Genomic DNA, 20894 nt, shown 5'->3' on the forward strand with positions numbered 1-20894 from the left:
CAAAGACAATGAACCTGCAAACCCAAATATTTTGCCACATTCTACTCTCACGACAACTACAGGCCCTTCTATTTTCTGTTATCACTGCGAACTTGCCACAAATATATCCTGCCGTTCGTCACAGCTTGTATGAAAAACGTCTTTTTTGAAAACTTTTGTCATATTCATTTCTTTAATAAACCTGAATACCCTTTCGGTCAGAAATACTAACAACAAATCTCAATCTATCAGGTTGTTTTAAATAAGGAAAATGGAAATGAGTTGACTGACAGTGACAACAAGTTTCCACAACAAAGGTGAGAAGTCAACTCACCTGAGTATATTCCTGGTCTTTGGGAAAACTTGAGCCAAAGATTACAATGACTTTGTGTCTGGCTAAAATCTCTTGCTGTAGGATGCTCAGAGCTCCGTAGTTCTCAGTCAGCAACAGCAGGTAACGGCTCTCACTGGGAAATGGAAAACATTTTGATCAACAACAGAAAGTTCTCAAATATGATGAAAGTGTCTTGTATGTAGCCAAACATAAGTGTTATGATACTGTAGCTCACCTGGATATACAGCCAACAGCTTAACATGTCAACAAAGACATACACTTACTGTAAGTTGCTGTGATCATTAGGGCTGCAACGAATACACTATAAGGCGAATACATTTCGTATTACAAATATAGGTTAACGAATACAAATATTAATTCACGAATACAATAACAAGTCAGCAGCTGATGTATTTTTTGTGTATATTCAGTGAAGCAATAACAACATAAATTATTGGACATGGTTTGTTAATTATTAATATATTATACATTTATATACTGCACTTATCCAGGTACTAGTATCTGCTCAAATATGACAATGACCAGTGACCACGATGCTGTCAAATTAAGTAGTATAAGAGTGTTGTCTTTTGAAGAAATCTATGCATATAATTTGTTCTTATGGATATTTTTACGATGCTGTCAAATTAAGTAGTATAAGAGTGTTGTCTTTTGAAGAAATCTATGCATATAATTTGTTCTTATGGATATTTTTATGTAAATGCACATGCTTGCATATTCATTAATATTCGATTCTAGTGGCCACGTATAATGAATTCAATTCATGAATGGATACGGTTCGATTCACCGTGAATCGTGATCATCAATTTTCAAATATTTTTCACAAAAAATATTAGGGATTAACAAAAAAATATTAAACACATAACTACATCTCAACAGTGTTATCTACAACAATATTTCATTTACTATTTTCCAAATGTTTCACAACAGATAAACATTAAATATTGATGTGTTTTTCTAAGAGAATTTCATGTCAGATGACCTATAAAAATTAACCTACCTCATCGAAGTCAGTAGCATTAAATACACATTCTACACATTGAGTTGCATGTTACATAATGAGATATTTCAATGCTGACCTGCTTGCAACATCGGTCGAGAGACCAGCTTCTATCAGATGAATGGTGGTTGAGTCAGGATCATCCTTGTGTTTCTGTTTGAAAAACAGAAAGTTTCAAACTGTCAATCAACTTTACCAGAACCATTATGTATGAAAAAGTGCCAAGTTCAAATTAGGGTACCGTATTCGACCTAATAAGCGCCCAGGGCGCTCTCAAAATTAGAAATAGGGGGCTCTTATTTGAATATTATTTTGGTGAAAAAGACAGAGTTGAAAGATAAATTTCGTTGTTTATGCTGACAGCCTGAACTGTTTATATACGAGAGATACATTTTTCCAGAATTTAAATGCCCTTAATTAAGGGTGCTTATAACACACGTACGTATTATACGCGAATAAATAAGTGTTGTGTACATTGATCAATCGGAAGGGGTTCTAATTGGTATTGTTCACTAGCCAATATATTAGCCGATATGGCCGTGGGCGCTTATTAGAGCGGGGCGCTTATTACGTCGATTACGGTATTTAGATTGTCTCCATGAAACTTAGCATGCACATGAGGTATCACACATCCTTCATCATTCCAGGCATTTTCTTACAATAGTTTGTGGTAATATTGCTATCAACCACTTCTGAAGATAAAGTTTTGTCTATTGAAAAGTACCAATAATTTCAATATTTTACCTCTTCCTGCTTTGGAACTGTCGAAATGCTGTCCCTGAATACAACAACAGGGTCCAGGTTGTCAAGGCCACCAAAGTTTCTCCTAATAGCATGCTCCAACTGATGCCAGCAAATGTCTCGATCATGTTTATCAGCAAAGGCATAAACCATCTTCACAAGGCTGGAACAGACGAAACACTTCTGATAACCATGATGCTCGGTATCTGATGATAACATTTTTCTTACATTTGCCCCATACAAGATCAACCAGGTGACATTCATAACATTATTTCGCAACATTACTCATCATTTAGAGAAGTGAAAACAGAATAACACAGTATTGTAGCTCACCTGGATGAGTAGTCATTGTTAAAAATGTCAACAAAGACTGACACTTGATAAAATTTGCTGTCAGCTTCACATCCAAATATTTGGTACTCAAATACTGAAAATTCTAAATCTTAATGATTTTTAAAAATATTATGTCATCATAAGTAGAAATATACATACCACAGATTCAGAGGAGAAGATATTTACAGAGCCAAAAATATATTTATGGCCATTAATAAAAATCTTTAGAACGTGCTGAGGTGGTGGCAATATTGAAAATACAAACTAAACCTCTTATAGAAATTTGGGTGTTTTCATTGGTGGGAACAAGTATATGAAGTTTCAGCTTCATCGGGGTTTTTTCATTTTCCAATATTGCTGCAAATATCCAATTTTTGATAAAGATGCCTTGAACAAACTTGGAAGTACAGGAAGAGACCACCTCACTCACCAAGTTTCAGGCTTCTGGCTCCTTAAGGTTTGCAGAAGATTATAAAATTATTTCTTTTAAATCAAAGATGGCTATCTGATGGCCATATACACTTTAACCTCCTAATGGTAATGAACAATAGTTCACAGACGACAACACCGCCAAGGATAAATTACAACTTTCAAAGACAAAAGCTTGCTAACTTTGGATCAAAGATTGCATGTACTTGCTAAAATAGAAGCAGTCCCTTTACCACCATTACCTCAAAGTTCCCCAAATCTGACCATACCATGTACTTCCAGACCTTTACCTCAATCAAAACAACTTCTTAAACTCCAATAATTGCCAAGTATCAAGATTGTAAAAGTAAAACTGTAACGGTCTTGGCAATTAATCATACAACTATATTTCAGAACAAACTCAAAGATGACCTTGACTTTTGATAGACATAGCAATATGTCATTAGATGTGGAAGGATTTCGTAGAGATGCATGCCAATATGAATATTCATAGCTGAAGAGGTAGCCATGCTGAACATTTTACAAAATCTGACCTTTGACCTATTTGGAAAACTACGTTAAAGGGGACTTTGACCTTTCACATAAATACAATTGACAATTGAATACGATTGTAAATAAACCTGTAAATGTAAAGTTCCATGTAGGTAGATGCAAGCATACATAAGAAAATTACTATGATTAGCCATAAACCTGAATGCTGACCTTGACCTTTGAATCATCTTAACCTTTGTAAAAAGGGCCTCACACCTACATGCACCAATATTTGTTGACCTACACCTTTTCTGGGGAAGTCTGGGGAAGAATAATCTCTATTCAAAGCCATTAATCTTTGTGTTGTAGTCCTTAGAAAAATCACCGGTTGGAGGCGGCTGTAAAATTCTAACAAAACCTTGAAGCAGTCCCACTTCAAGGAAGTATGAAATTAAAATGAAAAATGTGTGTGTCCCTTTTGAATTAAAAAAGTCACACATCATTATTTGGACATATCTGAGTTTATTGTCACGCCAGGTTTCCTGCTGGAATCATTGACAAGTCCATCAAGCATTTACAACAGTCACCAACCATGCTTTGACAGCGTCTTTGTTCTAATTATTCTAATAGTCCAGAAATGATGTCATGGTGACTACATAACACTGCTCATTTCCGTGAAACAACACTTGGCATTAATCGGTACTTCACCAACTGCATTCCTAAAAAATGAATAGGTTTCTGTGCAGATACCCCAAATAAATCATACAATAGCATGTATCTTTACACTATTTTTTATATTACAGCATGATATACCGGTAATGATGTTAAAAATATGTCATACCACAAAAATAAAATCATTGATATGTTGTCAACAGGAAGCATTTAGCAATCACTTCCTGTATTATTGTTTCTCCATTTACAATTTCCTGCTAAATCCAGTACTCACTCTGGCTTTGTCATTAATGCACACTGACAGCTTCAAGTAGGTAATCATACTCAAAAGTCCCACTACTATTAGCTAGGGTTATGGTTATGATAGGGAGCTGTTTCTTCAGATAAAAGCAGTGCAATTTTACAATAAATAATATGACATTTTATTGGCATATGGCTACCCCAAGTGAGTTGTACATGTATGTTAAGTTAGTGCTTCACACAAATTCATTTATTGAAATCATAATGCATTTCTTTGTTTACATACTTTGCTTTTTTCAGTCTCCCACCATTACGTCATCATTCTTTACCTCTCTTCGTCACCATCATCCATTACTTATCGTTCACAATTTCTCTATCCATTTCGATCACTCATCATATCTGTACTTTTCTGCTTTCCACAGACCCTACCACAAGCCTGCACATTCATTTGCTGTGCCAGTGCTTTGTACAGGGCAAATGTTGCATTTATATAGAACGCCTTAGAGGTATATATAAAACCTCTTCCATTTTAAATATTTGTATAACTGACCATCTTTCTTGTGGGGTGCAAATGTAAATGCTTGTTTAGTCGTAAACCATCATCAAAGTTATCATGTCCCTGCTCTTCAGAGGGAATTAGTAATAATAGCCTATAACCTTGAACCCAACATACTCTTCTCTTACTTATGTTTGAATAACCATAAACTAATATAAGGCACAGTGAGGTTTGGTGCTGGTGGGGGCTTCAAACCAAATCTTATACTCTGAAAAAGTACACCCACTATAATGTTCAATACACACACCCTTGGTTCTACCAGAAGTTTGTATATACAATGCATTTGACAAATTTTCATTTACTTCTTGTTCAAATGTTGTATTTGCATCTTTTATTTTACTTTTCTAATCAATCAATATGTAAGAGAAATAAAAATAAACTATTCCCATTTTGTTTTTCTTTTTGGCTATGGTCAGTCCAATCCATAAATTGAAAAAGATAAAGTGTCACCTCATATCAGTTACACAATAAGAATCACATACCTGTAAAAGTCTCTTAGTCCAAAGAATTCTCTTTTTGTTTCCTGTGCTCTGTTGAATATTGTCTTGTAGGCATTAGCTAGCTCTGGCAGCAAAGGGTTGATTCTTCGGAGTACTTTCTCACTACTTGAACAAATGCCTCTGAAAAAGTACATATATTTCATTGATGTTCATTGAAGAAAAAAATCATAGAACTTACTTGTAGTGTATATACTAAAACGTAACTGTCATGACATGTGGAATATATATATATAGCACTGCAGATTTCTATTAGGATGCATTGAGCTTAAGTGCGTATAAAACACACATGCAAGTAAATACTTTAATGTTTCTATGTCTACTAACTGTGCACTCTTCACCAGCTCCCCATCATCCGGAACTTCTCTCTGCACCAGGATACCTCGGTTCATCTTGGCGGGGTCCAGGGCCCAGTTGGAGATACCAATGAAGGCAACCTAAAGAAAGAGGAACATTCTATGGATCCTTGTAACAAAAGTCTACCATTACATGTATCATCTTCAACAAGACAGGGGCGGTCGGGTAGCCTAGTGGTTAAAGCGTTCGCTCGTCACGCCAAAGACCCGGGTTTGATTCCCCACATGGGTACAATGTGTGAAGCCCATTTCTGGTGTCCCACGCCGTGATATTGCTGGAATATTGCTAAAAGCGGCGTAAAACCATACTCACTCACTCAAAGAGACAAGGGAACTGAACAGTATAAATTATTTACCAGGTATAAGATATGAAATCTTTGCCTTACCTTCTTGAATGGTTCTGGTTTTTCATCTCCCTGACAACCATCTTCTAGGAGTGGGTGAAGTGTCTGTAGAAAGAGATAAAGAGATTATTGATATTTTAAAAAAAATCTTCACAAATAAAAGGCTACACTAAAATTATTTGGACAATATTATATCTTATGATAAGGAGAAACATACATGCTAGAGTTTGGCTCTTCATTTTCAGAGAAGAGGTTTACAGAGAAAAAATATGAATTTTGATAGAATACAAGGCAAGAGAAAAATGGTACTTGATTAGTGCATGATCCTCAAGTTTGTCCATTTTCCTAAGGTAATAGTTCCCTGCATTTTTTGCTGACTTAAGTCACATAAGTTTTTGTGGATATACATCTATGACATCACGTAATGTCTGCAAATGATTTCACTATTACGCAACGCCTTCTTATGAGGCTCAGAACTTATTAATCAAGCCTTGTAGTTTATCTACATTTAGACTACCTCAAATTTCAAAACACAGTTCATTTCAAGACAAGAGCGTTTTCAAGGCGCACGTACACATGGGAAAAATGGCCAGCTATCTTAGAACATGGTGAAATGGGGTCACAGGTAGTGACAAACATGAACAATATATCACAAGTTCAAGATTAACTTCTTAATTCTTGACTAGTTCAAAATAATGTTTACAAAATACATATTTTTTTAAAAAGAATTGATGAAATACTGTGACATAGATATATATTTAATTTCATCGCAACCTGTTGCATATTTGCACTGCTTCGACTCAACAAAGTCATTGCTTGGAAATCAACATGACATCTTCCATTGTAAAATTGACATGCTATAGAAATAGTGACAAGAAACGTTGAACTAACTTATTTCTCAAATAATACATCATGGTATTTAGATATTTTGAAGTTGCCAAAATAGTTGTTCATAGTGACAGTGCTATTTACAAATTGCATGAACAACTGGATCCTGATCAGAAATTATGTTCACTATTAACATGATGATTTACTGGTGGAAATGAACCTGCTGGTACAACCTTATTCCCAACAGAACCACCCTGAAGTAAGGTTGAATACCATCCTTTTTAGCTGCAGTTAGTATTGCATGTGTGAGTCTGAGTCTCTGCTCCTTCTTGTGCCTGATGAATGTGTGGCCATGACACAGCAGTTAGTGTGTGTTTTACTTAATCGAATGTGTACTGAAATAGATTTCATCATGTTTGATATTGTATGTATACAATTTTTTGCAGCCATTGGTATATGCATGATGTTCAGGCTATTGATAGATCTTGGTTTTTGTGTGAAAACGCAGGTTAATTTTGAGGTATCAAATGAAACCAGTAACCTGATGTTTATCTTACTTTGACTAATCATAATCAAGCTTTCTCCAGCACCATGGTACAGTAAGTCTTTATTTACCTTAATTATGTGATTGAGAAAATACATTTCATGGAAGAAACTTGTGTAAATTGTTAATTCTGGTTTCCATAATCTGACCTTAACTGTGTTTAAATTCATATTTTCTCATTGACAAACCACAGAGTGATGTAAATTATGATCCATTTCAGGAAAATATTATTCTCAAATGCTGGATAGAATAAAATCTTTATTTTTAATGTCATCATGTCAATGGAAAGATTTATACTTGCGTGTCTTTGCAGGATTGATAAATATTCACCTATCCCAATTTCAAATGGTTTGGCTGAATGTTTTCACATAAATGATAATAAATACCAGCAGACAAAGTGAATATATACATGGCACACTTTGGGCAACTCAGGCATAAGATATTGCTTTTTTAATATTATTAAAGATGCATTGCTGTTCAGTTGTACACCTTGGCTCAAGTTGACAATCCTCATTACATGAGTGTCTGATTCGCACAGTCAAATAATTTGCTTAAGTATCCTTAACTAACTATACATTGCATACACCCGTGACCCTGAAACGGTGGTAGATTTGGCAACATGACACATGAAAGTTTCTCAGGATGAAGTCTCTGGAAAGAAATTACCTTGAGAGGCATCCTTGGTGAGTCTTCTGCCAGACCAACTTCATCCAGAACTACGATGGAGACAAACCTGTCCAGGTCCTTGTTCTGTTGGTAGCGAGCACACTGACGGAAGGTACCGACAATACCTTCAGCAGTGGCCAGAGGACTGCACTGGAATGACACCATCTGGGCCTGAAAGAGGAAAAAGAAATTATTACTGTGCAATGGTAGTGCAAATGCAATATGTATCAATAGAATGGTAAATTGAACTTAAACATGGAAATGAAATATGTTTATGAATTCAAATTTAGTATTAAACCAAATGTGCAGCCTTCGCTATTGCAGCCACTGGTGGAACAATTCACAAGAAGATAAAGCTTCATTGAGTGAGTGGTTTGATGACATGAATAATGTGTGTGAAAATCATGACAGAAAAGCTCACCCCTTAACATCAATCCTCAACATGATCCTCAATCATTGCTCAATACAGAACACATTTTCATTTCATTCATTTCAGGTTGCTTGCAAACAGCACATGAAGAACATTTTCATAATATCCTGCAACCTCGGGGTATCGCGGTACTTGTCATGTATGCTGAACGGAACAAAATGCACTCACTAACCGTTATGATTATTCATGTTCTCTATATCAGATGTCATTTATTTGATCTAACAATGCATATTTTACTGATAAAAGTTCATTATTTACATTAGTTGCTCCGAGTAAAAGCCGGGTCTCAGTTTGACAAGGGAGAGAACTCCATTGTATCGCGGTACAGAGAAAAGTTGTGTATGGAGGTCCGAATTGGACAAAAAGAGGACATAATTCTACCAACCACTTAGTATGATCATGCCAGATGTCATTGATTTGTCCAGACAAGTGCAAAGACAGCACAAGTAAAATTCTAAATGTGTTATCTGTAATAGGTATTTAATGCATGTTTACAGAAAAGTAAGAGAAAAATATTTTAAAAATCAAAAACAAAATATCAGAAATGATATTCTACGATCGTTTATAAAAAAGAAATTGGATGACAGTAATATGCCACATAATGGAAAAATGTTAAACGTTAACAATAAATATATAAAAAACACTCCTAGTATGCCCAAAGTATGTATTTATCGTTTGGCTACCAGTGAAGAACGTATTTCTAAGTTTGGCATTATGGCCCTTATGATCTCCCAATAGATTCTGGACACAGAGCGGAAAAAATGTACGGACTACGTAACTTCTGTTACCTTATTAGTCGCCATGAATATGGAGATGATATCGTTCAGGTCGATAGAGAAAGTTTACTTGGGGAACTGCGGGTTATATCGTTGGCCATTGATAGATGGGGGTAACGCAATATTACAAAAGATGCCAGAAATATGTATCAACGCATTAATAACTCCTTACTTACAGCAGACGGAACATTCCGAGGAAATTGAAATTGTTTACGAAGTGAGCACTTCCTGGTTACTGATTAGCATTAATAGACAGCTGCTAAGAGGCGTACGTCTCCTGCGTGAACTACCGGAAATCACAAATGCCGCGATACGATGAATGCCGCGGTACCATGGGGTCCAAGTATAAATTTGAACATGACAGCAAAATGGCATAAAATAAGAGACAGAAAACTATTTATTCAAGGACCAAAAGCAATTCATTATATTTGAGCAAAACATGAAAGCGTAAAAAGCTTTCTCAAAGTACTTACTCATTCATCATCAACTGACAATATTACATATAACAGACAAACCTGTTTCAGTTGTTTGAACAGGTCTGATCTTGCTGAGGTGCCCTGCATAGCATCTGCAACAATGGTCTTGGCCAGGGACTTGGAGCTGCCTGGTTTTCCCACCAGGAAAAGGGGGATCCTCAGTTCAATACAGACAACCATCATGAACAGGTTCTCCTTCAGGGCCTGGTTCTTCGCAATGTTATCTTCAAGCTGAACTTTGTCAACAAAGGCATCCTGGCAACTAAAATCAAGATTTGTAGAGATATTTGATATTCCTCGTCTGGATTATGTTTATCTTGACAATCACAACATCCATATCAGTGACCAATGTTTAGTGCAGATAACGGTGCCCAAAATCCTCAAATTGTTATCACTTACACAAAATTTCAGCTGAATGACATTTATAGTCTACTGTACCAGCAGTGTAGCTCATGAAGTCGATAGTTTTAAAAACAAAAGTTCTGTAACCATTCAATTAAATATTCACTTAAACACTGAAACCTAACCAACAGGATAAAATATATTGTTTTCATAAGAAGAACTACATGTCAAAGTTCAGTTCACTCAGTCAGGCAATTTCAGTGGAGAAGATGTGTTACATGGAGAGGATTTAAGAGCATGGTCAAACAAGGCCAAAACAACAAACAAACAAACAACAGAAGACTCCCTCCCGCATCCCCTGTCATCTGCATCTTGTCGGCAGAAATTGGAAAGAAGTAATATAAGTGTTGTAAGTTGCTTTGTGCCATTACAGGTACAACTACTCATGTATAGTTGACAGTGGAGAGGACTTCTGTTGAAAATCGGATGATTTAGTTATAGTATGATTATGATTAAAGCCCAAGTACAGGATTATGGCAAATATGTAATAGAAGTATGGTATTCGCAAGAATTATTATAAATTTTCCTTACCTGTTTATGACTTGAACCATTTGGTCAAATCCACCAGGAATCACACATGGATTCTGAAAATGCTGGCAGATATGACGATCATATTCCTCTCGACTGGTAAGCGATGCTCGGTAACACACGCTTAGTGCCAGGATCAGGGCTTTGGTCACATCATCAGGCTGTAAACATGACCTTATTACCTTATTACAGATGACTTTATGTTGACATATAAAACGCACCTTTGTCCTGATGACAGTTCTCAATCACAGGACATGTGCACAAGACGAACCTGGGACTGTAGGATGACTTTCAGTTTATACAAAAATCCAAATAAAGACTTTGCAAGAGAGGGAGGTGAAATGTACTTAACACCAGTCAAAACACTTTCGACACTTTAAGTAAGAAAACTGGCGTGTCAATCACTACAATAATAGATGGTTAAATAGAGATAGAAAAGCAAGAGGTTTTGTAGTACATATTGACAAAAAGAGAGCTCACCTGAACTATTCATGAATATTACAAAGGTTGTCAATAGGAAGTCGTGTCACATAAACCTGGACTGAACATTGCTGAATCAATTAATATGAAAAAGACTTTTTATTCAATCAGATATCAGACATATTTAGAGACACCATTGCTGAGATTATTCATTCATACACCTTAAGGTTTCAGTGGAGATGCTTAAAATGACAAAGTATATTACAGACTGACGGACAACTGACACATCACATTTTCAGTTCAGGTGAGCTAAACCTAAAAGCCTAACTTTTCAATTTATATAATAATACCGGTAGATTCACTCGATTGACAGGATGACTTTCTTCAACATCTTCCAAATGTTGCTGAGGAGACAACAGCTTATCTATAGTTCCGAACAGTGTTCCATTCTCCTGGGACTGCTGGTAGAACCAGGACATGACACTCAGGGTTCGATCAACGTCACGAAGACTCACAAAGCTGCACTCGTCCTGTAAATAATTCATCAACAACTTGTAATCAGTTCAAAGTATGTTATCAAACACATTGTATATGTAGGGTCAAAATTGCCTTGCGTGAGCGTGATATGTTTGACTAAAGTCATTTCAAAGGTGTCCATGTTCAATGTTTAAGATTGTATTATCATGCATGCATTGGCAAGAAGGGATTGTTGTTTGGATAATGCTTCTAGGAAGTTAAACAGAAAAATAGCAGCCAGCATTTTTCAAGTATCATTTACTAGTGTGTGTATTTTGTATGTGTCCTGTGCATGTCCTTCCCCATCGGTAACGCTCATAACTCGGTTAACTACAATGATTTAATGATCAGAATGATAACTACTTGGTACTTAATTTCAGTCACATAAAATTATTGCTGAATTAGAGTCAGGTCATCTTAACTGTGACATTGATTAAACATATCATGTAGTGATTGAAATTTAGGTGGTTCATGGGGTCCTTGAGGTCTTCTCCTATGGTATTTCAATTGAGGGACCATTAAATCTTTAACTTTTACAAGAAGGACTATGACAAGACCCCTTGACTTTCATGCTTTATTTTGACCACTGTCATACATAAAAAATAATCAACAAATACAAGAAGATCAAAGGGTTGTAGTGGGAGGATAAAGCCATTATTGATGCTGCTTGTTTCTAAACAAAGGCCATGCAAGTACTTATATGGTATTCATTGCTTTGGATGCAGTCACACATTTGTCATGGCCGAAAAAACAAGGGGTGGCTAAAAAGTTCTGAGCCTCACAATGATGGACTGCAGTGATGAACTTTCAACATAATCCCGTGATGTCCACATACTTCTGCCAATCATGTTGGAGCATAGCTGGTGGTGTGAAAAGTCCTCCACAGCAGAAATGACATCATCAATTTTGTCCATTTTCACCAACAGAGAATACCTAGTCACTTTGATGCCTGCAGAAATACACTGCATGGTTGTGCATTTGGTTCACATGCAGCCTTTATGCATGGAATTATTGCACTTAATGCAGGCAAACCGTTAAGTGTGTACCATACATCCTTCTTAGTTAGGCTCATAACTTTTCAGCCACCCCTCGTACATTTGAAAAGCCTTGCCCACCAATCAGAATGTGCAGCAGGATAAAAAAAATAATACATACATTGTATGTCATAGTAGAGCATTCATTCACACATTTTGAATTTCATAGAATCTTTAACATGGTTATACAGTTAAAGATTACACTGCTATATTGAATTGAAGCAAACATACCTGCTGACTCCTCATGAAAGACTGAGAGGCTATGAGGATCTTACTGACAACTGTCACAACACCATGAAGGGCAGGTATCTGACCCTCTCGAACCTGCAATTGATAAACATATATTATTATGGTAAAAAGCTGCATAGGAAGGCCATACATCAACATTTTTCACTTTATATCATCATATATGAAACAATACTTATCATTTTTAATAATTCAAAGAATACTACCTCTATTACATCGGTGTCCTTTACAACAGATTTAGTAGTAGTAAGGTAGAGAATCATAGAACAAAATGCCTATCATCAAATAAAGTGTTATATATTTTTATGTCAAACAAAAAGACGATAATTCCTAGATCTAGATCTAGAGTTGATTGCAGTACACATTTTTTGTCTATACAAGAGTAAAATCATCTCACATATCTGTTGACCATCTGTCTGATGTAGAGTTCTTCCACGTGTATGTTGAGTTGGCCAAAGTCCCAAACAAGAGGCAGCATGCTCTGTGGCAGAGGCTGCACCCGGTACACAAGTCTCCTCATAGGAACATGGCCTGGACAAAGAAAATAATCTAGCTGATTGAACACCCAAAACACAAAAATGTCAGAGCCTTTGCAACATACATGGTAAACCTAATTAATTGTACAAATGTGGCTAGTGTTTATGCTTTAATTCGGCAGGTTCAGTAACTGTTAAAAAAGATGTAAATCTGTATGGCCCAAACAAATTATTATTCTATGAAGAACTAGATACAATACATGTACTATAGTTAGACCTTTGAAGAGTAACATGTTGTGGTTTGTGATGACTGGAATGTCTTTCAGAATTTCAAAAATTATAAACATTTAAACAATCCAAAAGTGAGAGAAAGCATTTAAAGATAAACTTGATTTTATAGACCCATGGACACAATCTCAAAGCAATGACAGGAGGTAAACTACACCGACTATTTTCTTGTATCCCATAATATACCCACCTCAATGGTCAAGTCAAACAGTAACAGAACCAAGTTTTAAGTCAGACCATTCCCCTATATTGACGAAATTAAATCTAGATGACTTACATCATGGTAACGGATTCTTCACAGCTTACGTGAAAGATGTTATTTAAGAAACGGCCCCACCAACCATATCAAAATAATGAAAAATACAGACTTATGTGCATAGAAATACATTCCACCAAAACATATTCCTTTGTTCAAACTGTAAAATCTGAAAGTGCTGACTGCATTTCAGGGTTGATCATCAACACAATCATATCCATGGTTTGTTATCCATACTACTATATTCATCAGATATCATATCAATAGTATAATGCACAATTTATAAGAGATGAACAGCACAGTTTGACATCCCTTTGTCAAGGTATTATTCTACCAATTCCATAAACAATGTTGGACTAATAACATGTACACAGGTTTCAGTGTCACCCTTTTACTTAGAAGGTTCATACTACAGTGATCTCACTCAGAGTATTGTTGATGTAATCATGCACTCACCCAACTTATCTGTTGTCTTGTCAGCCTCAACATGATAGCCAAGTCCTGCTCTTTCAAGTCTCTGGATAAATTCATCTGAATGCCTGTTTACAAACATTAATTTGTAACAAAGCTCAGTGTTAACTGTAGTGATCAAATGGAAGGTAAACAAAGATCTTTGAATATTTTCCTTTGTGTGAAATTGCAATGCAAAATTGTCTGGATATAATGAACACCGTAATAGTACTGAGTACTGTTGCGATGTACCACACCTCTATCATGATTTAGGGAAAATACTTGGTCAATCATAGGTTTAAAATCACAGCTGACTTGATGACCACTTCACTGTTGAATTTAATATGAAAAGGAATTTCAAATAATGACAAGCATTATGTAGGTACAATACATTTTGAGTAGAAAATATTATGAAAGTGAACTCAGAGAGTATATCACAAAGTCTATGGACATGAGCAAGTTTTGAAATAACCAATTCCCTATCTTGGACTATGATAATTTATTGTATCACAAATTCTGTAGCATATTTTCATGTCATAATGGTAATATGCAGTCTAGAATTGAATTTTGCAAGGCTATGATTTACCTTTGATATATATAGGGGAGACCACATAATGTTTGCTTAGAAAAAAAGCCTGTCATGCATGTCAAGTATAATGATGCAAGATACCAATGTCTGACATATAGAGCGACAAACTTAAGTGATTCCTTAATAAAAAATGACAACCTACTCAAAAAATTAGACCAGTGCCACTTGATTCATTAATTATCTTTGCTTACACAATTTAATTTTGATGGTGCTAAATCTTAATTTTTAAAAACGTACTCCGAATATTCTGACTGACTTACGCTCCAAATTTCAGTTGAGAAAGTTCAGTTTTAGAGCAGTCAAGTGAAATTAAATACTGAATTTTACTGAAATCACACATGAACAAGTTATGACAAAGTCGTCATGTTATCCTAAATGCAAAGGTTAATATGATAATGAACACCTATTTATTAATTCAATAATTAAGATGCTGCAGAGGTATGAAAAACTGCAGTAATAACTATTTACAATTGTCAGGAACACATAACTATAAATATATGGTTAAATCGCTATGGCTCGATAGGAAGTATTTAGTCCATATAGAAGGTCAAATGCACATATCTTCCCTAAGATTACCTAAAACCAAAACACTTATGTACTTCAACATACTTTCTGTAAGGATTGCAGGCAGCCACAATCTTGAGGTTTTCCGACAGTTTCAGTGGCTGTCCATCCATACAGCCATCACACATTATTTCCTTGATGAGTCCAATGGCTTCTGTTGTGTTTGCTTCATCAAAGAACAGCACAGTGTACATGTGTGGGTTCTTAGCCTTGTTATCAATGGCCAGTTGTTCTGCATGCTTGACCTTCTTGATGATGTCGTCAGAGGTTGTGCCACCATGAACCTTTCAAGCATAAACACATGCATTTCTGGCCTGAGGAACACACATGATTTCAAAGCTGAAGTATCATTTCTCTCACTATATATATATATATGATGACCTTACCAATATCTATCTTTAGTCATCTTTCATCCCAAATGTTGTGTTAAGTCTTATGCCTACAACTATCCAAAACAAGTTACAGGCTCTTCCAGTTTAATTACATCACTTCAAATTTTGGGAAAATGTAATGCTAGAGAACTTTCAAACAGCCTTCATCTACATTGAGAGAAAGTTAATTGCACTTCCACTTTATTGACCTTGACCCTCAATTTCAGTAGGTTACATGATTGATTATTTCTTTTAGAAAATATGTGATACAAAAGGGGTTGGTTCAGTACACTAAGTAGCAGAATTATATGGTGACCTTGCCCTTCAATGAAGGTCACTAAAAACCTTACATCTTTAATTCCCAATCATAACGATAGTGATGGTTTCTTTTGTACTCCTGTTGTCACCTAAATACATCTATCTCTCATACATAACAATTCTTTTGACCATTATTAGGAACTTAATGGAATAACTGTCTTCAAAGAATAAAAACAAGTAGACATAGATAATTATGCAATTTACCTAACTGTATTCCTAAATTTCCAAGACAGTGAGGCATAAAATGTGTAAGGTGGCAAACTTATATAACACATTAGTGCCAAGGCACTGTAGCTCACCTGTATACACAGACAACAGTTACAAATGTCATCAAAGACAACCATTTAACAGTTGCCATCAGCATTGATATTTAAATATTTTCTGCATAAATACTAAGGACAGCACAAAAATCCTGGTGATTTGAAAAAATGTATGTCATCAAAAGAAGACACATACATGCCAAAGTTGATCTTTCTCCATCTGGCATATTCACACAAAAGAATGAATTTTGAGAAAAATGTAATTTATAAGCAAAACAATGTTAAAACAATGTCTGAAAATCAGATTCAAACATCATGAAGAAATTCAGATGTCATGATTGGTGGGAAGAACACCTTCAGTTTCAGATTTATTGGTGCAGTGGATCGCGAAGAGATGTTTTTGATAGACAACACACATTTCAACTTTGCCAACATGGTCGCTTGCAGTCATATTTGTTGAAACTTGGAATTACATGTAGTAATAATCTCACCAATCTTACAGCTTCTGTCACTTTAAGTTTTGGAGAAGAAGACTTTTTAAGTTGTTTTGTTCATATCAAAGATGACTGACTACCTGGCTGCCGTATTGAAAAGCAATATTGAAGCCTTAAACAAACTTGAATCCCCTTATTGTAACAAAGATCCACACAAAGTTTCCTCTGAAACCATCAAGTTATTTCAAAGGGGAATTTGAAAATGCAAAAAGTTCATGGATGTTGAAAACAACAGATGATGACAAAAATTAAGGTCACATGACCTTTGGGTAAGTGGATACAAATGGCACCGCAGACATGAAAGTTTAGGTGAGGTGAAATGGGGTTTAACGTCACATCCAAGATTATTGCACTTATATGGCGACATGCATGCACATGTGTGTGGCTGCTTGTACTAGTCTGAATTGAAGCTCATTTTATAGTGCTAGCAAACTGAGATACCATGCCGCAGTTTTAACATAAATACCCCACTCAGACACGGTATACTGACTCTGAGACCACTAGTCATTGTTTTATCCACCAGACAGGGTAGCAACAAGTACCATCTTTTAATTTTTTTGGGTATGACGAGGCTGGGGATCGAACCCTGGACCTTCTGCTCTCCAGGCGACACTCTACCATTAGACCACTGAGGCGGTGACAACGGACAAAGACTTATGACACAAGCTCACATTGACTCTGTCAAAGAGAGCTAAATTTCACAATCAGAAGAGAGACCAATGACCTTAATATTTAGTGACAGTGATCTAATGACTATGACATAACATAACATTACACTGTCACCTTCACAATGACCATGTTCTGTATATCAGATCCTGGCATGCACTGCAGATCACACATGAACTTGACCAGTCTTGTCTTCCCACATCCTGTCTCTCCCATGATTATCACTGGGATTCCACATCTGTAGAGTAAAACACATAGCAATATAAGCCTTTAAGGAATTTACCACTTCAGAAGAAAAATACATGTATGTAGATTTGTAATATATTTACATGAAGCACTAGCTACTAAATGAATTAATTACATGTATTCAATCCGTATGCTAATTGTGAGTGAGTGAATGAGTTGGGTTTAACGCTGCTTTTAACAGTATTCCAGTCATATCATGATGTGTCTGCTTAATCTGGGAGGAAAGCCTGAAGTGATGCAGGTCTTAGACATTTACCACTTCGGTGAAACCCACGAGCACAAGTATGGTGCAGACAAACCTGGCAACATAATCGGGGAGAACCGGGATTTGAACCCACAATCATAGGTTTCTGACTCTGCACAGCGAACCTGTGTGGTAGCCTGTGGCTTCCTTTTGGTGTATCGTGGGATAACTAACTGTAGACATTTGAGTTTGTCACTGAAACTTATTTGGCAAACGCTTACCTAAATCTCATGTAAATTGCAAGAATCTTCTTGACATTGTCCGTTGTCAGCTCATATGTGTCGTCAGGGTCATGTACAAAGTCCACACCTGGCATCACACTGCACAGCTTAGCCAATAGATCATTTCTGGAAATTAAGAAAATGCAATTTATAAGAACCACATAAGTTAAAAGGTTGTTTTGTGTTCAACTTGATGGTCTTATTGGTCTTCCAAAATACCGAAAACATATATAGTTTTGTGGGTGTATTTTATCATAAAGATTGACAAGATTTTACACAAAGTGAAATGATTTTGAGTGATATATGCTGAAAGAGTACAATATAATGAAATAATATCTATCTGTATAAACACTTGAAACAAGACGCTTCATCACAAGATGACACCAATCTATTTCTTCATTTTTATGGTCTGCAAGATTGTCAGATAAATTACTAATATGTTCATTTCATTTAAAATGCCAAATAAATATACTGACAAATACTCTTTATGAACAAATATCCACTGACACACATTTATGACAAAATACAATTCTAAAGTCGCCAATGTGAAAATAGAGCAACAAGATTATGTAACTCACCTGAAATTATTGTGTAATTTGAATCTTATGATGCTCACAATAAAATGGAATGTGCAAAACTATGGTTTCAGGATTTTGTTATCCAAGCTTGGGTTAATGAAAATACAAATATTTGTAAATTTGTGTATATCAATATGTTTTTTAGGTTTTATTTTGGGGGGTTGTCAGTTTTATGTGGAAAGACAAATCCTTGAACTGTTTAAAGTGCAGGATGTTTAGCATATAGACAGTAACATGTGTAGGTTATATTTATGACATTATTTTCTAGTGGCCTTCACGTTATACATGTACAATTATGGAGTATTCTCCCTTTGTTTTCCACATGCTATTACTTCCAGTTTCTTTTGATGTTCAAGTTTTGTTAGTATCCTTAGATTCCTTACATTCTATGTTGTGTATGTATATATATTCAATGAGATTGTGGTTAGTTTTGGGGTAACGGTTGCAAGAGAGAGGGCATGTTACACCGGGCTGATCCGATAATGTCAGTCTGTATCTTATTGTCAGTTGGATCTGTCAATGTAAATGAAATAAATGTACAGATTATTGCATCGTGTGTTCCCTGTATAATTTCAAGACATAACAGGTGTTTACCTCGGAGAAGGCCTTGCTTTCTTATAAGAAGATTGCTGTGGCAAGAGACACCATATATAATGCACTTGATCACTTAAGAATTTATAAATACAAGTTTGACATTTAAACATGTGATACAATTTCTAAGACATTCACTTTTTGTTCATACTTTCTAAATCTATTCTACCATGACATTTTAGAAACATTCATTAACAAATTCTCTGAAATCATTCAATAACCATCAAATAACCAATTCCCTTCCACTGATGTACCCATCTGAACTAGAAATAAAGGAGACCATTTTCACCACTTCGTTTGTTTCGTAATTAAATCTATGCATAAATGTTCACAGTGACAAAACACTCTCCACAAAACTATATTATAAGAGGGATGACTTGAACTTTCCAATAGTCAATTTTCTCTGTATGTCTAGCAATATTCCTACAGCTCCAGCATTTGGCGTTATGTTCCCGTGTTTTTCAGGTGAACAATTGACTTGCCTTTGTATGTGTTTTTGTGATGGGTGCCACTGGAAGGGCAGGATAAGCTCACCTTTAAACGAACACCTGGTATCATCACATGGTCATGATAGGGTCAGAATCGAACAACTGACTCTGCTTTTTGAATATGGAAAGGGTGGTATCACTTCTATTTAGATTTGAAACCAACTTATGAAATTTTCAAGTATCAAATCTACTTTCAAAAACATCTCTTTGACCTGACTAGCCTATGAGCAGTTGACTAAAGGTTAGTATATTGGATATGTTTAAATATTTATGTAATATTAACTACATAGAAATAGAATATTGTGTAACCTCTTCATCTGTTCAATGTTCTCATTGATGTTGACCCTGTTTCTGATTAGTGCATCCTGCAGTTTTCTTGGCACAAGACCTTTCTCTAGCACCTTCTGTGTCTGATGGTCCACCATGTTCCCAGTCTGGCGGTCGATGTTGAAGCCAAGGAAAGTCATGCTGTTCCCATCAGGGTTGAAGAAAATGTAGGGATGGGGGCTGAAGAAAAGGATCAATACTATACATCAATTGCACTCAAATATACCTACTTTCACGAATCTGATTAATTGTGTAGTTGTTTGTTTAGGTTTATGGTTCATTGTTTTGCAAGCTAACTGTACAGACATACACAATTTCTAATCTAGATATATGCCACAGGTGAATCCACACCTGCTTTCCCATCTCCTCTTCATCTGAAACTGCGCTAGATCTGAAGTTTCTTGGACATTCAGTTGGTCCAGCGGCGTCTGCTCACTCATTACCAAAGATCTAGTGGCAAAGTCCTGTGAATATGAAAGCCAATGAAATGAATTCTGAGTGCACCAAAGCATCATAGTACAAGGTTGATGTTTTTATGAAAGTACAGTATGTACAATACATAAGAATTATTTGTATTGAAACGTGTTACAATTTTTATTCAAAGATTTCTCTGGGATTTTCAACTTAG

General features: G+C 35.8%; 1 protein-coding gene across 1 annotated transcript in view; it reads right to left on the reverse strand.

The window, feature by feature from the left end:
* Window positions 1-20894, reverse strand: part of LOC124137116 (E3 ubiquitin-protein ligase rnf213-alpha-like) — a 196930-nt gene that overhangs the window by 68992 nt on the left and 107044 nt on the right. The window contains exons 35-52 of the mRNA XM_048384001.1: window positions 20618-20730; window positions 20249-20446; window positions 18283-18408; window positions 17689-17809; window positions 15508-15746; window positions 14316-14398; window positions 13237-13370; window positions 12825-12917; window positions 11394-11573; window positions 10627-10784; window positions 9733-9955; window positions 8012-8182; window positions 6016-6078; window positions 5601-5710; window positions 5259-5396; window positions 2079-2238; window positions 1414-1487; window positions 314-446 (exon numbers count right to left, since the gene is read on the reverse strand). Of these exons, the coding sequence (XP_048239958.1) occupies window positions 314-446; window positions 1414-1487; window positions 2079-2238; window positions 5259-5396; window positions 5601-5710; window positions 6016-6078; window positions 8012-8182; window positions 9733-9955; window positions 10627-10784; window positions 11394-11573; window positions 12825-12917; window positions 13237-13370; window positions 14316-14398; window positions 15508-15746; window positions 17689-17809; window positions 18283-18408; window positions 20249-20446; window positions 20618-20730 (2517 nt within the window). The remainder of the gene's footprint in view (window positions 1-313; window positions 447-1413; window positions 1488-2078; window positions 2239-5258; window positions 5397-5600; window positions 5711-6015; window positions 6079-8011; window positions 8183-9732; window positions 9956-10626; window positions 10785-11393; window positions 11574-12824; window positions 12918-13236; window positions 13371-14315; window positions 14399-15507; window positions 15747-17688; window positions 17810-18282; window positions 18409-20248; window positions 20447-20617; window positions 20731-20894) is intronic.

This window comes from Haliotis rufescens, unplaced genomic scaffold (genome assembly GCF_023055435.1).
Source record: "Haliotis rufescens isolate VD_foot unplaced genomic scaffold, xgHalRufe1.0.p SCAF_5, whole genome shotgun sequence".
Lineage (NCBI taxonomy): Eukaryota > Metazoa > Mollusca > Gastropoda > Lepetellida > Haliotidae > Haliotis > Haliotis rufescens.